Here is a 12,264-nt window from a genome sequence, read left to right as displayed (position 1 = left end):
TTCATTTATTTTGATCAATGTTACAAGTCAATCTGAACGGTGGATCAATCCATTTTTTAAAAGTATATTCTCGAATAGCGACTGTCAAGAGTGTGGGCTCTTGTGTTGTTGACACACTCGTGTAGTCGTGTAACAGATCCTATACGAAAGGTGAGAAAAAATTATATTGATATATACTGATAGTGTTAGCTATTCATATTAAAACTGCACGAACTAGTATCTATATTTATATGCTCCCACATCTTTAGTATACATTGATTTTTTTTCTAAATTATAACAAATTTCTCGTCCTTCATATTGTGTTGAAAAAAATCAAATAATTGTTTTATTTTCACTTTGTTCTGTCTATTTTTTCTAAAACTCGCATGTTATTTTTTTTAATAAAAAAAATCTAATGGATCACTGTGGAGGAGGATATTTTATTTGTTTCTGATGATGAAGAAATTCAATGGATCACGAAAAATAAAAGAAAAAGGTTAATATGAAATTATCCCTTTATTTAGTGGCAGTACTTGGTACACTGTAAAATGATTTCCAGTCGATGCCATCCAGTGGCATAATATTTTATATACGAAGACAAGGTATGCAGGAATATCATGCAGTCCATCACCGCCGCAGCCCAGACAAAGCTTACATTCACAATTACCTGCAGAAATGGTTGAAGGGTTGCTGTTTTATCCGATTTGCTGCAAAACTTTGGGCTTGATTCGAACGTCAAACAGCTATCTTCTACCAGCTGGATAATTCATGGAAGCAATTCTTCTGTGTAACACGCTATAATAACCAAATATAGAGATCGATTCACAGAACATGAACCAAAAAAACATATGCCCAAAAGGGGGCATTTTATGGCAGCGCATTGTATAATTTTCTTTGAAGAATTATGAGTTCTGTAACACATTGGCCTCACTAAAAATGTTTTGACAACTATTACATCACAAAATTTTGGGCTTCGTTGGAGATGTCGTCCTCTTGCCGTTTCTTTGAAGTAAACTCAAATTATAGTAGTATTACTAGGCATTTCTCCTGCGCGATGGGTTGAATGAATCTAGGATTCTAAGTCGATCTCACATCACTGTCCTTTGTCTATCGCCCATATCATCTTCGCCCTCAACCTGTCACGACAAAGTAGATGTTAATAGTTTGTCCACAGTTATTGAGTTCTAGCATTAAAAATTATAGGAACTACAAAAACTAACTAATGTAAAGAATGTGGATAACTTGCAAATCAGTCAAAAGTGTAAAGACCATGTAGAGGAGCTTGTGATTAACTATGATCATCCATCCTTCTATTTACCATTATTCTTGCAAAGACCAATTTTCTTCTCTCTCTGGATGACCTATCCGAAATTTGATCCTCCAACTTACATGGATAAGAAATTAGGATTGCAGGAAGAAATCTAGTTGATGGTTTTGTTTGAGCTGAAGGGAACATAACTGGACTCCCCAATAGAATGTTTAACTATCCATTCAACCTATGTACATAAAGTGTTCAACAAGAAAATAGAGTAATAATAAGGGTTGCAAAGAATGTAACCAGAAAGCATTATTGCATATCGGAACCATCTTAAGTACAAATAATTATATTTCATGCCCTCTAAAAGATGGAAAAAATATAACAGATGCAGTGTTACCAATCTCAGTAAACACGTACCACTGCTTGTCTAATGTGAAGAGAAAAAAAATATATGGATGGAAACAACTGGAAAGCTATCAAAAGAGAGACTATATATATATATATATATTGAAACAACTTCAAACCCCAGGCATAATATAAGGATGCTGCAAGGAGATGGCCTTGTGCTAGGTCAATGTTAAAATATAACCTATGAAATATTCAATTCAACCATTTGCTTCCACATCCTATTGAAATTAATCTGAGACCCAAGGGACTACAAAATCAGTATATCACTTGGCCAGTATTTACTTTGGATGGTTTCATACAGAGAAATAGAACTTAGAAGGTTGTCTTTAAAAGTAAATTTAATCTAGTGAGGCAATCACTGAAAAGAAAAAGAAAACTGCACTTTACCTCAACAATAACCCTCCCCTTTCTTTTCACATTTGCGCCAGATTCACTACTATCCAGCTTTCCAGAATTAGAGCCGGATCCTTTACGCGTTTTCTTTGCAATATGTTGATCAGATGGATCTTGTAAATCATCTTCATCCATGCCAACTGCACCAGATATATCATCAATAAAGAGGACTCAAATTATACGGATTAACAGCAGTATAACAAGGTCAGAAAATCGGTAAACTTTTCTTCTGCTGTTTACTTAGAATCCAAGAAGAAAAGAACGATAGGATACTAAAACCAATAACCAACTATTTATACTCCATCGGGTTCTTGTTGGCAACTGCCAACCAATAAATTGGCATTCATACACTCTCATAGTGCCTTAAAAATAACCAGTGGTTGTATTGTCTTAGTTCTAGGTAAAAGAAGCCACCTTTAGAAGGTCAATGGTAGTAGATTATCAATTTTCTACAAGGGAGCCTAAACATATGTAAAAGAAGGAAAATAATCTTTACCATACTCATCATCCTTTAGCAAGCCTCCAAAGTCTTCTATGTCTTCTTCCTCTTCAAGTTCATCGTAACCTTCGACATATTCTACCTCAGGCTCCTAGATTTTATCAAACAAACACAAACAAGCCATGATAAAATGGATATATACCAGAAGTAATTGCAAAATAATGTAGGTTGTTGAAACCATACTTCCTCCTCTTCCTCTTCAGCAGTTGGCTGTAGACCTTCCATTTCAAGGACATTGTTGTAAGCCTCAACAGGATAATTATATATGTCACCATAAACACCTTTCTTGAGACGCTCCAACAATTCCTTTTCGATACTCTGCAGAACAACTATATATGTTAGTTCCTAAATGTTCCCAAAATGGCAATAAGGTCTGAGCTCCAGTGGGGCATAATGGAGAACCTTGTCAAGTATAGCAGCTCTTTCAGCTTTTTCCTCCCTCCTAGCCTCTCGTTTCTTTTCTTTTCTAGGAACTGTCATTATTTTTTCCCTAAAATAGAGAGAGAAAAATATATAACGTTGTGCAGGAATCTTCACCTTCCATAAGGAAACAAAATTTACTTAAATGGGGGAAAGTATGACCTACAACAAGAAAAAAAAGGTGTTTGCATACTTTATGGGTTTGCTCATGATCCTGAGACAAATCTTTCAGATTTATCTTTTTGTAAGATTTAGAAAGACTTCCTTCACTACATAGGGCACAAGGTTGCTGCTATCCTCCTACATGTGTTGGAAATGGAGAGTAATTGTTTTCATTACATTAAAAGAATCTTATCTTCAATATTTTAACAAGAATCTTGAAAGTACAGCCATGACCGATGTCCTTGGAGTGGAGCTAAAGTAAAACATTGAGCTACTGTTGGATACTGACAAGCATCTCATTTAACCTTTTCACTATATAAGACACTGAACTCGAAGTTAACCAACTCTTTTGGGAAACTAGAACAGTAATTCCTGCCTGTAAAACATGTAAAATTACAGCCACATAAAGGTTGATATTACTGCAAAATACTAATAAGACACCCCTTCCTCTTCCCTAACACCACAAAATGTGTACCAGCACTCCAGCATGACAGGTACCTTTGTGGATAAAAAATCTATACTGGCCTACATGATTCCCTGCACAAATCATAATCTGAGGAAGATCAAACTAACATAAATCCCTACCTCACTTTCAATTGAAGCTTCCTCATTCTTATGCGATACTGGGTCATCTTAGTGAGGCGTTGCTTGACTTTGTGCACAAGTAATTTAGGCCAGTATTCCTGCCAAACCAATGTTTGTCAGCATCTTGTAAGATTTACCAGATCTTGCATATCTTATCAGGTCAGTTACAGATTTAGAGCATTATACCAAGTGCTTGTCAATAACTTCAAGAGCTTTCTCATAATTTCTATGCAGCTTAACTCGCTCCCACAATTTATTTGGCATGTGAGCCCTTTCAATAGTTTTCATATACAAGTAAAACACTCCTGCAAGACCCAATATTCAAATTTTTTAACCATTAGTGCAAAACAGAAATTACAGGTAAGAAATGACAATCTATATCAATCAGCTTTAAAAACCACACAGAAATTACAGGTAAGAAATGACAACCTATATCAGTCAACTTTAACAACCACACAAAAGCTCTATCGCATCCTAAAAACAAAAATCACATTTATGGGCTTTTACTTTGCTTATGATATTAAAAAGAAAATAATGAACTACGGCAAGGTGCTCTTCAAGTTCTCTTCTCATGATTAGCATAAAGAAGTCTCACAAACTAATAAATGGGCTGACATTTTTATTCAAAATTCTATGCCAAGATTTCCTCTCCTTCAATATCTATCTGTTTGCAAGGTAATGTTATAACTCAACTTCTCCATATCTCTCATTTATGTTGGAATGACAATGTTTATCCTGATACTTTTTAAAATCACTAAGGTGGAAACTAGAGACCCACTCTCTTGAAATCATAGCTCTATTCCTAATTCCAGGATCCACATAATTGGTTAATTTCTATAGTAAACCATCTTTAAAAATCTCCATAAGCTACAAACCAATTCAGAACTCTTAATGCACCGATCAGAAAAGCTAATAAAGCAGTAATATTAGATGTCATATATCCTACTCTATTTTTGTAAGAGAAATTCCATCTTTTTCCTAATATCAATGACTCGACCAAACCTCAAATAATCTGAACAGAAGCTAAAACAAGGCAAAGAAATCGGCCCCGCCGCAATAAAAACTCATCTTTAATACTACAATATGAACACGATAGGGAAGAGTCACTAGTTCTGGCACATTACAGAAGAACTAAGACCACAGTTTCTACCAAAAGGAGGAGCTTTAGACCTTCATGATCACGAATCGTGGCATAGCGGCTGTTAGCCAGGGGACATGAGCTCCGATTGCAAATCCCCGTGACATTATTCGGATTTCTACAGAAGATCCCAGTAGTGATCCTACACGATACCCAAGCATTAAATACTCGACGTACGAAACCAAAATTTACTTCCCAAATCAAACAATTCTCGTGGAGAGGAAGAGGGATTACTTGGCCATGTAGCTGCAGTGGTTGTGCCTGATCACCTGCCATATCACGTCGTCGTGCTGCATTTTTCTTCTACCTTGGAGAAAAAATCGAACCGGAGATAGGGTTTCGACTCCTACTAGTATCTTTAGAGGAGAGGAATGGAATTAGGGCTATTTTAGGCGGTAAGTGTGCTCACGGACCGGACCTTGAATTGGAACCCTGGAAACCAACGGCGGCGAGGGCGAAGAAGGAGAAGACGAGGCGGATTAGGGTTTAGGGCCTGGGGGTTTAGGCTGCGGGTTTGCGGGTCGGGCTTTGTGCTGCGGATCTCGGGCCGGGAAAGGGAAAGCCCAATTCAACCCAATGGGCTCTGAGTTGTTACTGGGCCGAGCCTAATTCGGGTTCGGTCTGGATTTGGAATATAACCGTTAGTCACCCATTAACCAGAAGATTAAAAGACTTAATTACCTCCACATAAATTCAATTTATGTGGATAGTTTGATTATTTAGCAATTTAAGTATTGTGAGAAATTTTTTCTTCAATGAACTTTATTAATTTCAAAATTTGCATGAAAATTTTAATAATTGCAACTTGGTTATGACCATAAAGACATTATATTTTTAAGTTGAAGTATAAGAAGGTAAATTAAAATTGAGCCAAAAAAAAAAATAGAAGAATAATTTCCCTTTTAACTTACCTATGTTTAATAGATAGTCATATAATTTTTATGCTATCTGGTCATTAATTTGATCAACGAGGAATTTTCTTGGGTCCAATTGCTTTTAGTTCCCTTTCTAAGCTATGTTGGACTTTTTGTTGTCTTCTTTGAATAAAGTCACAGAGCACATCATTTCATTCTTTCCTTAGTCCTATGGACTGATATCTTATTGTGCTCTTATTGTGGGAGAATAATTTCTAGAACTATGAATGTATCTAAAAAGTTTTAGCGTATGATGCACGCAGTTTTATTCTCATTTTCAAAGCAGTTATTTAAGTGATTGTTTACTTATTATATTAGTACAAAGGAGCTTATAATAGAATAAGATTTTTCTCATTTTATATGGGTGCCTCTTAAAAATTTTAACTCTCAAACCAAACTAACCATAAAATTTTCATTAATTTGTATGTAAAAGGTTATTCTTATTCTTACTTGCATATATTATGTTTTGTATTAAAGTATTAAGATTTTAACATATATTTATTAAAAAAAGTGATATACCAAAAATTAATGGTTTTGAAAAATATACATATATAAATATAGAATTTAAAAAGATATACACACAAATGAGAAACTCCATCGCCGCGTTGTCGCAGCTCTTGACTCCTTGTGCCCAAAGCGGGGTGAGCGAGTTTTGGTTCGATCAACTTTAAAAGCTATTAAGCTTGATTATTAAAACATCATTGTCGATATTGACTCGTAATCTCTCTCCAATGTATTGTGGTTGAAATCTTCGAGACCATGGTGGCCCATGAATATGCTTTTAGATATTTTTTTAACTTTTGGCAAGGTTCTATACTATCTCTATTCGCTTAAGAGAAGCTAACCAACCTACGAATTGGTTATAGCTAATTTAGACAGAGATTAGAATTTTTCAGCTATCTGGTAAACTCGATCTCCAACTCTTTACATAGAATTTTGAATATATATTTAGAGGGTATCCTCTCGGATACCTAATGTACTTTTGTGCCGTTTTTTTAAGAAAATTATATTAATTGTTTAAAAAAAAGAAAAAGAAAAGTGTCTACATAACAAAAAAAAACAAACCCCTTAATTTTACTGTTAATTAAGCTTTCGTGAGATAGAATCTCTAGATGAGATTGTAATCTCATAGGGTACTGGTCAATGAGAGAGAGAGAGAGAGAGAGAGAGAGAGAGAGAGAGAGAGAGAGAGAGAGAGGCTCGAAAGTCGGTAGATGTCATCTTCCTCCTTCTAGCCTTCTAGGGAAGGCTTATAAGCTGCCGACATCTTCTTAACTTGTGATGAGAGAGAGTAACGTCAAGCTTTTTGACGCCAAAATATAAAGAAAGAAAAGAGAAGAGAGAGAGAGAGAGAGAGAGAGAGAGAGAGAGAGAGAGAGATGGGTGGGTTTCCTCTCATCTAAGGCAACAAATGTGAAGAGATAAGAGGACTCTATTTACTCCCTAACGTCGACTTCGATCAACTTCTACTTACCAAGATGCAGACTTCTGAATGCAACGGGTGGAAATTTTCTCTGTGAAAAGACGCGTATAACAAGACTGAGACTTAGTAGTTAGGTATCCTACGCACAGTAGTAACTCTTAGGCAATTTACTTTTTACCTCTGGGTTGTTCTGTGGCCCTAGTTTAATTTGCTATTAAATTTCACCTGAAAGAAAGTACCTCTATCATCATTGCCAAAATAAACTGTATTTTTTATCTCTAGTCTTTTCTTTTTATGGGCTTGATCTAACTAGTTAAGGTGATTTAAGGGCTCATCATTAAATCTAAATTAACACATTAATCTGGTGCATTTATAATCTAAATTATACTCCCTCTAATCAACTCTTGTAGCCTATTTCAACCCTTCTAGAGAACTAAGCTCTTTTGGTTGTTTGATGAGTGAGATACTTCCTAGTATTATGAGACAGTGTAGGAGATGAATTGTAAATAATCCTATAATTTGTGTTATAAAATTATCATGCAGCTTAACAAAATATAATCACGAGGAATATGACAATTATACCCATGCTTTATCTTTTTCTATGTATGGGTGTTCTCGTCATTATAAAAGAGTTAGTCGTTATCGATGGTACTATATTTTATATTCTTGATATGAATAAGAGAGTACTAGATATTTTAGAGTTAATTATATATTTAAGCTCATCACTTTCACTCGTGGAGAAAAAAAAACAACAGATATATCATATAAACTATTTAAATATATTACTAAGCTCCTTTAATCTAAATTTTATTAGAAATTCTGATAGAGATTTTTTTAAAAAAAGTTTTAAACTAATAGATAGATAAAATAATCCTCTTTTTTCGAAAGAATGTCCTTAGTGGAGAGGACTAATTAATATAATTAGATAATTTATGAAGCAAATGTGTCCATTTTTTTAAATTGAGTGAAAGTGATATAAAATAATAGTTGAGAGGATCGAAATATAATTAATCTTATATTTAATTAAAATTTTAGTGCACTAGTTCTTTTTATATTGTTGGCGGTAACAATCTAATTTCAAAAGTCATAAAAAATTTGATACAAAATAAGTGAATAAATTAAAAAAAACTTGTAAATTACATAATTATAAAATTCGGTATAGTCGAGTCTAGTGTTAGACACTATTTACTTAAGACAAATTTGTCATCCATCAATTACTTTTGAAATAGTAGACATCGGTCTCCTAGGTTATTACAACTGTCTTGCATTTAAAATGAAACAATTACTCGAATGCATTGTCAAACTTGAATCGTGTTATATTTTCCCAATTGTAGACTAAAAACTTGAACAAGACTTGAAAAGAATAAATTAGATTCTATGTAAAAATAATACATATTGACAGCCTATTTGTAAGATTAAAATGGCTTGACGAAAGGATATGACCGGTCACGAATAGATACATCATTTTGAGTCTAAACCGATTAACAGTTTTATTATGAAGGGATGCACCACTTTGGGTTCAATTAACTAACTGATTAACTGTTCCAATCGAATGGACACACAACTTCGAATTCGGGTTCAACCAACCAACTGACCCGAACCTAACCAAATTCGAACATTTATCAAACAAAAAATAATTTGGACTTGGCCCGCATGTCGAGCCGGGCAGGATGACTCGTGTGTGAGTTAAGCTATCTAATATCCTTTACCTACAAAATAAATACAATTTTTTAGACATAAAGCCAATAAGAAGTTTGGCACTTATATAGTTATATATCATACTAATATTTCTAAAATATTCAATATGGTACTAAACTCACTTTTTTTTATTTTTCATTGTCACGGTAACCACTTTAGAGCCAATTTTTATTTATTTCTCTTTATGAATTTGAAATAGTGAATATATAACAATAACTCTTTGAGCTAAATTAATTTCACCAGCAATCCATCATGAATCATGAACAATGTATGATACCCACTTAAAACTTAGCTTAAAATTAATAAAAATTTATATTAAATACATAAAATTTTCGACATATATCTTTGGAAATTTTATTAAGATTGAATTAGGTCTTGATAGAGAGAAAATACCATCTTGAAAGCAACAAGTTATCCTATTAAATAATATTCTTAATTAATAATTTATCGTCTTTACCTTATTACTCCAGTCATTTAGGATATTTTACTTTTCAACAGCATTTAAAAGATATTATAAATATTGATAACCACTTTAATGTCAATTGGTACTCTTACCCCTGTTAATACGCATTACTTTATAATATTACATTTTTACCCCCAGTCACTAATTACAGAAGTTTTGTTGTTAATGCAATAGTAGAAAGCGATCTGAGGATATTCTCGGCATTATCCAATTGCCGACAGTGCCCCGTTATTCGCTCAATAATCCATGTGGGTCTCCAGACTTTATCCACGCATTAAAACTACACATCAACACTTGACCACAATATTTGACCACCAATAGTTCACGAGGGTTGCGGATTTCATCTCATTCGGTCAAACACCGGGGCCTCCGAAGCGGAGTTACTTGAACCGACACAGGGGGGGTGGGGCCGACCACGTTTTAATCTACGTGTCACAATTTTATGCAAGGGAGGGTGTGACCAAGGGTGTTAATAACTAGAAAAAAAAAACTATACGTGCGATCGCATTATCCACTCGCTACAACCGACGCTTTAAAAGTCGCATATATCCGTGATCTTCGCAAATCACAACCGTCCAACTATAACGTCGCCACACCACCCCTTTCCCCTATATAAACCCCACCCCGCTACTGCTATTTTCCACAAAGATAATAGCAAAAACTTTGTTCCCTGCTTACACTACTAGCTAACATAAAAAATGTCCGAGGAGAAGCACCACCACCTCTTCCACCGCCACAAGGAGGAGCAGCCGGCCGAGGAGGAGGTCGTCTACCAAGAGACCGCCTACGGCACTGACGCCGACGGCGGTTACAGCACGGCCACGGCGGTCGTCTCGGAGAACGACGATTATGTGAGGTACGAGAAGGAGGAGAAGCATCACAAGCATAAGGAGCATCTCGGCGAGATGGGCACCCTGGCCGCCGGCGCCTTTGCTCTGGTAATTCCTTATAAAATAAATTATTATTTAGTCTTTTTCTGGACGAGAAATTAATAAATTTAGTTGATTTGTGAAAATAGTATGAGAAGCATGAGGCCAAGAAGGACCCGGAGCACGCCCACAAGCACAAGATCGAGGAGGAGATCGCCGCCGCCGCCGCCGTGGCGGGCGGAGGATATACGTTCCACGAGCACCACGAGAAGAAAGAGGCTGAGGAGGAGGTGAAAGAGCATGGGAGCCATAAGCACCACCACGGCCTCTTCTAAACAGAGTGCATATATGGACTCGTTTATATCGAATTGCACCCCTAAATAAGAGCTTGTTTGTTTGTTGGTTCTCTTGTTGTCTCACTAGAGGGGTGCGTTTGATTTCTTTGTATCTGGAAACTTTGTGTTATAATTATATCAGTATATATATCCTTTGATCGAGTCCAGTAATCAAGTATTATATCTTAGCTAAGCTCATCCACTCCAACATACTTGTATAAGGGCATGCTTGTCCTTCCAAGAAAGTTGCTCTCCAACCTTTGAAATAAGTCCTAACATTTGGTCTTGAAATAATTCAAAGTACAAGAAACTTAGGCCTTGTTTGGTTTACCGAGACTAAGCTCCAAACTCAAATAATTAGTCTGATTTTTTTATCTTAATTTTTTAAAGAATAAACTTAATTAGATATAAAAAAATATTTAATTATTGAACTAATTTAAGGGTTTCTAAATCAGTTAACAAGGTGCCTAAATTCATAGCAAGCAAGATCTTAAGTCATGATCATATCGACTACCCACTGATAAGTTGAGACTATAGAGGCCATAGGAGAGGGGTCACATTGATTGAACTATTTGAACCTCTTGATTTGGGAATTTACATGGTGAGGTTTAATATCATATGAAACAGATATTAGAGATAGAAAAAGACGTGCACTAATGGGCCCCTTTTGGGTTAAATTTTGATATTTGATTTAAGGCTCAATAATTAAATTTATTAATTTATATATATTTTTTCTCATCTTTTTGTTTTCTCTACTAGGGATTCCTTAGCTACACGACTGCATCTTTTTTCCTCTCCCTCCCCCTAGCAAGTCAGGCTAGGCGGAGGGAAGAGGTTTAACTCCGACCTTGATGGTCTCTCTCCCATTCTGCTCTCCTCATCTACCTCCTCCCCTCCCATTATTGGGACTACCCTCACTTTCGCCCCATTATTGGGACTACCCTCACTTTCGCTCAACAGCACGAGGAGGTGCGAGAGAGGCTAAGGGGTCCCCTTTATATGTATCTACCTTCAGTTGGCACGGTGTAAGGGGTGGGAGGGTGGCCGGGCCCCTTCTCGCCTCATTTTTGCTAATTCCAGCTAATGGTTGTTTCTCACTTGGGGTTGATGGGTTACGGTGTGTTGTTTTGGATTTTTTTTTATGGCGGATCTTCCCTTGCTAATATTAATTTTTACCTTCCCTTCCTTGTCATTTCACCCGCGATTAGAGTTTATCGGTTGTTTGGTTATTTGACACATCTCCGTGTGTTATCAATTTTGAGTTTTCTTTCTTCTTTTTTTTGTAATGCGTTGGTGAATGTAGAGGTGTCATGTTTGAGCCGAGTTTAATTGAGCCTAGCTTTAATCAAACTTGAATTAAAATAATTTCAAACCTATATATATGATTAAGCTTGAATTAAAATTATTTCAAAATTCGAGCTAGTTTTAAACTATTTTCAAGTTCGAGCTTCGATGAATAAGTAATTTCAAATCTTAATTAATTCAAGCCAAATTTTAAGCTCGATCAAGATTGAAATAAATTAAGCTTAATTTATGCTTATATTAAGCTTAAAATATGGCTTGATTTAAAAATATAAACTAATAGAATAAGTTTCAACCACCGGCATAATGTTCGGATGATGATGCTATAAGTTTAGCCCGTTTGGAGTCGTTTAAGTGAGGATGGTTGGCCCAGATACCAAATCCTTGTATAAACTAGTCTTATCCTACAGCGTTCTTT

The 12,264-nt window shown here is 35.6% G+C and overlaps 2 protein-coding genes across 2 annotated transcripts; one reads left to right on the top strand and one right to left on the bottom strand.

Moving 5' to 3' along the window:
• Positions 1 to 826: 826 nt before the first annotated feature.
• LOC140798081 (uncharacterized) lies at positions 827 to 5,318 on the bottom strand. Its single transcript, XM_073151809.1, has 9 exons — positions 5,077 to 5,318; positions 4,875 to 4,984; positions 3,891 to 4,009; positions 3,705 to 3,802; positions 2,940 to 3,027; positions 2,721 to 2,855; positions 2,535 to 2,628; positions 2,033 to 2,178; positions 827 to 1,115 (listed from the first exon to the last, which is right to left on the bottom strand). Exons 1-9 carry the CDS (start codon positions 5,136 to 5,138, stop codon positions 1,068 to 1,070), a joined length of 900 nt encoding a protein of 299 aa, XP_073007910.1. The 5' UTR covers positions 5,139 to 5,318; the 3' UTR covers positions 827 to 1,067.
• A 4,584-nt stretch (positions 5,319 to 9,902) lies between these two features.
• LOC140797569 (uncharacterized) lies at positions 9,903 to 10,711 on the top strand. Its single transcript, XM_073151125.1, has 2 exons — positions 9,903 to 10,278; positions 10,359 to 10,711. Exons 1-2 carry the CDS (start codon positions 10,039 to 10,041, stop codon positions 10,542 to 10,544), a joined length of 426 nt encoding a protein of 141 aa, XP_073007226.1. The 5' UTR covers positions 9,903 to 10,038; the 3' UTR covers positions 10,545 to 10,711.
• Positions 10,712 to 12,264: the final 1,553 nt, after the last annotated feature.

This window comes from Typha latifolia, chromosome 11, assembly GCF_019914945.1.
Source record: "Typha latifolia isolate L0001 chromosome 11, TyphaL0001v2, whole genome shotgun sequence".
In the NCBI taxonomy this organism is placed as follows: domain Eukaryota; kingdom Viridiplantae; phylum Streptophyta; class Magnoliopsida; order Poales; family Typhaceae; genus Typha; species Typha latifolia.
This window is presented reverse-complemented; position numbering and strand designations above follow the sequence as displayed.

Excerpts from the sequence above, each read along its gene's own strand:
- LOC140797569 (XM_073151125.1), top strand. The coding sequence starts at position 10,039 with ATGTCCGAGGAGAAGCACCACCACCTCTTCCACCGCCACAAGGAGGAG. Across the intron at positions 10,279-10,358 it reads CCGCCGGCGCCTTTGCTCTG|TATGAGAAGCATGAGGCCAA; the intron begins GTAATTCCTTAT and ends TTGTGAAAATAG.
- LOC140798081 (XM_073151809.1), bottom strand. The coding sequence starts at position 5,138 with ATGCAGCACGACGACGTGATATGGCAGGTGATCAGGCACAACCACTGC. Across the intron at positions 2,856-2,939 it reads GAGCTGCTATACTTGACAAG|AGTATCGAAAAGGAATTGTT; the intron begins GTTCTCCATTAT and ends GTTGTTCTGCAG. Across the intron at positions 2,179-2,534 it reads GCTAAAGGATGATGAGTATG|TTGGCATGGATGAAGATGAT; the intron begins GTAAAGATTATT and ends TATCTGGTGCAG.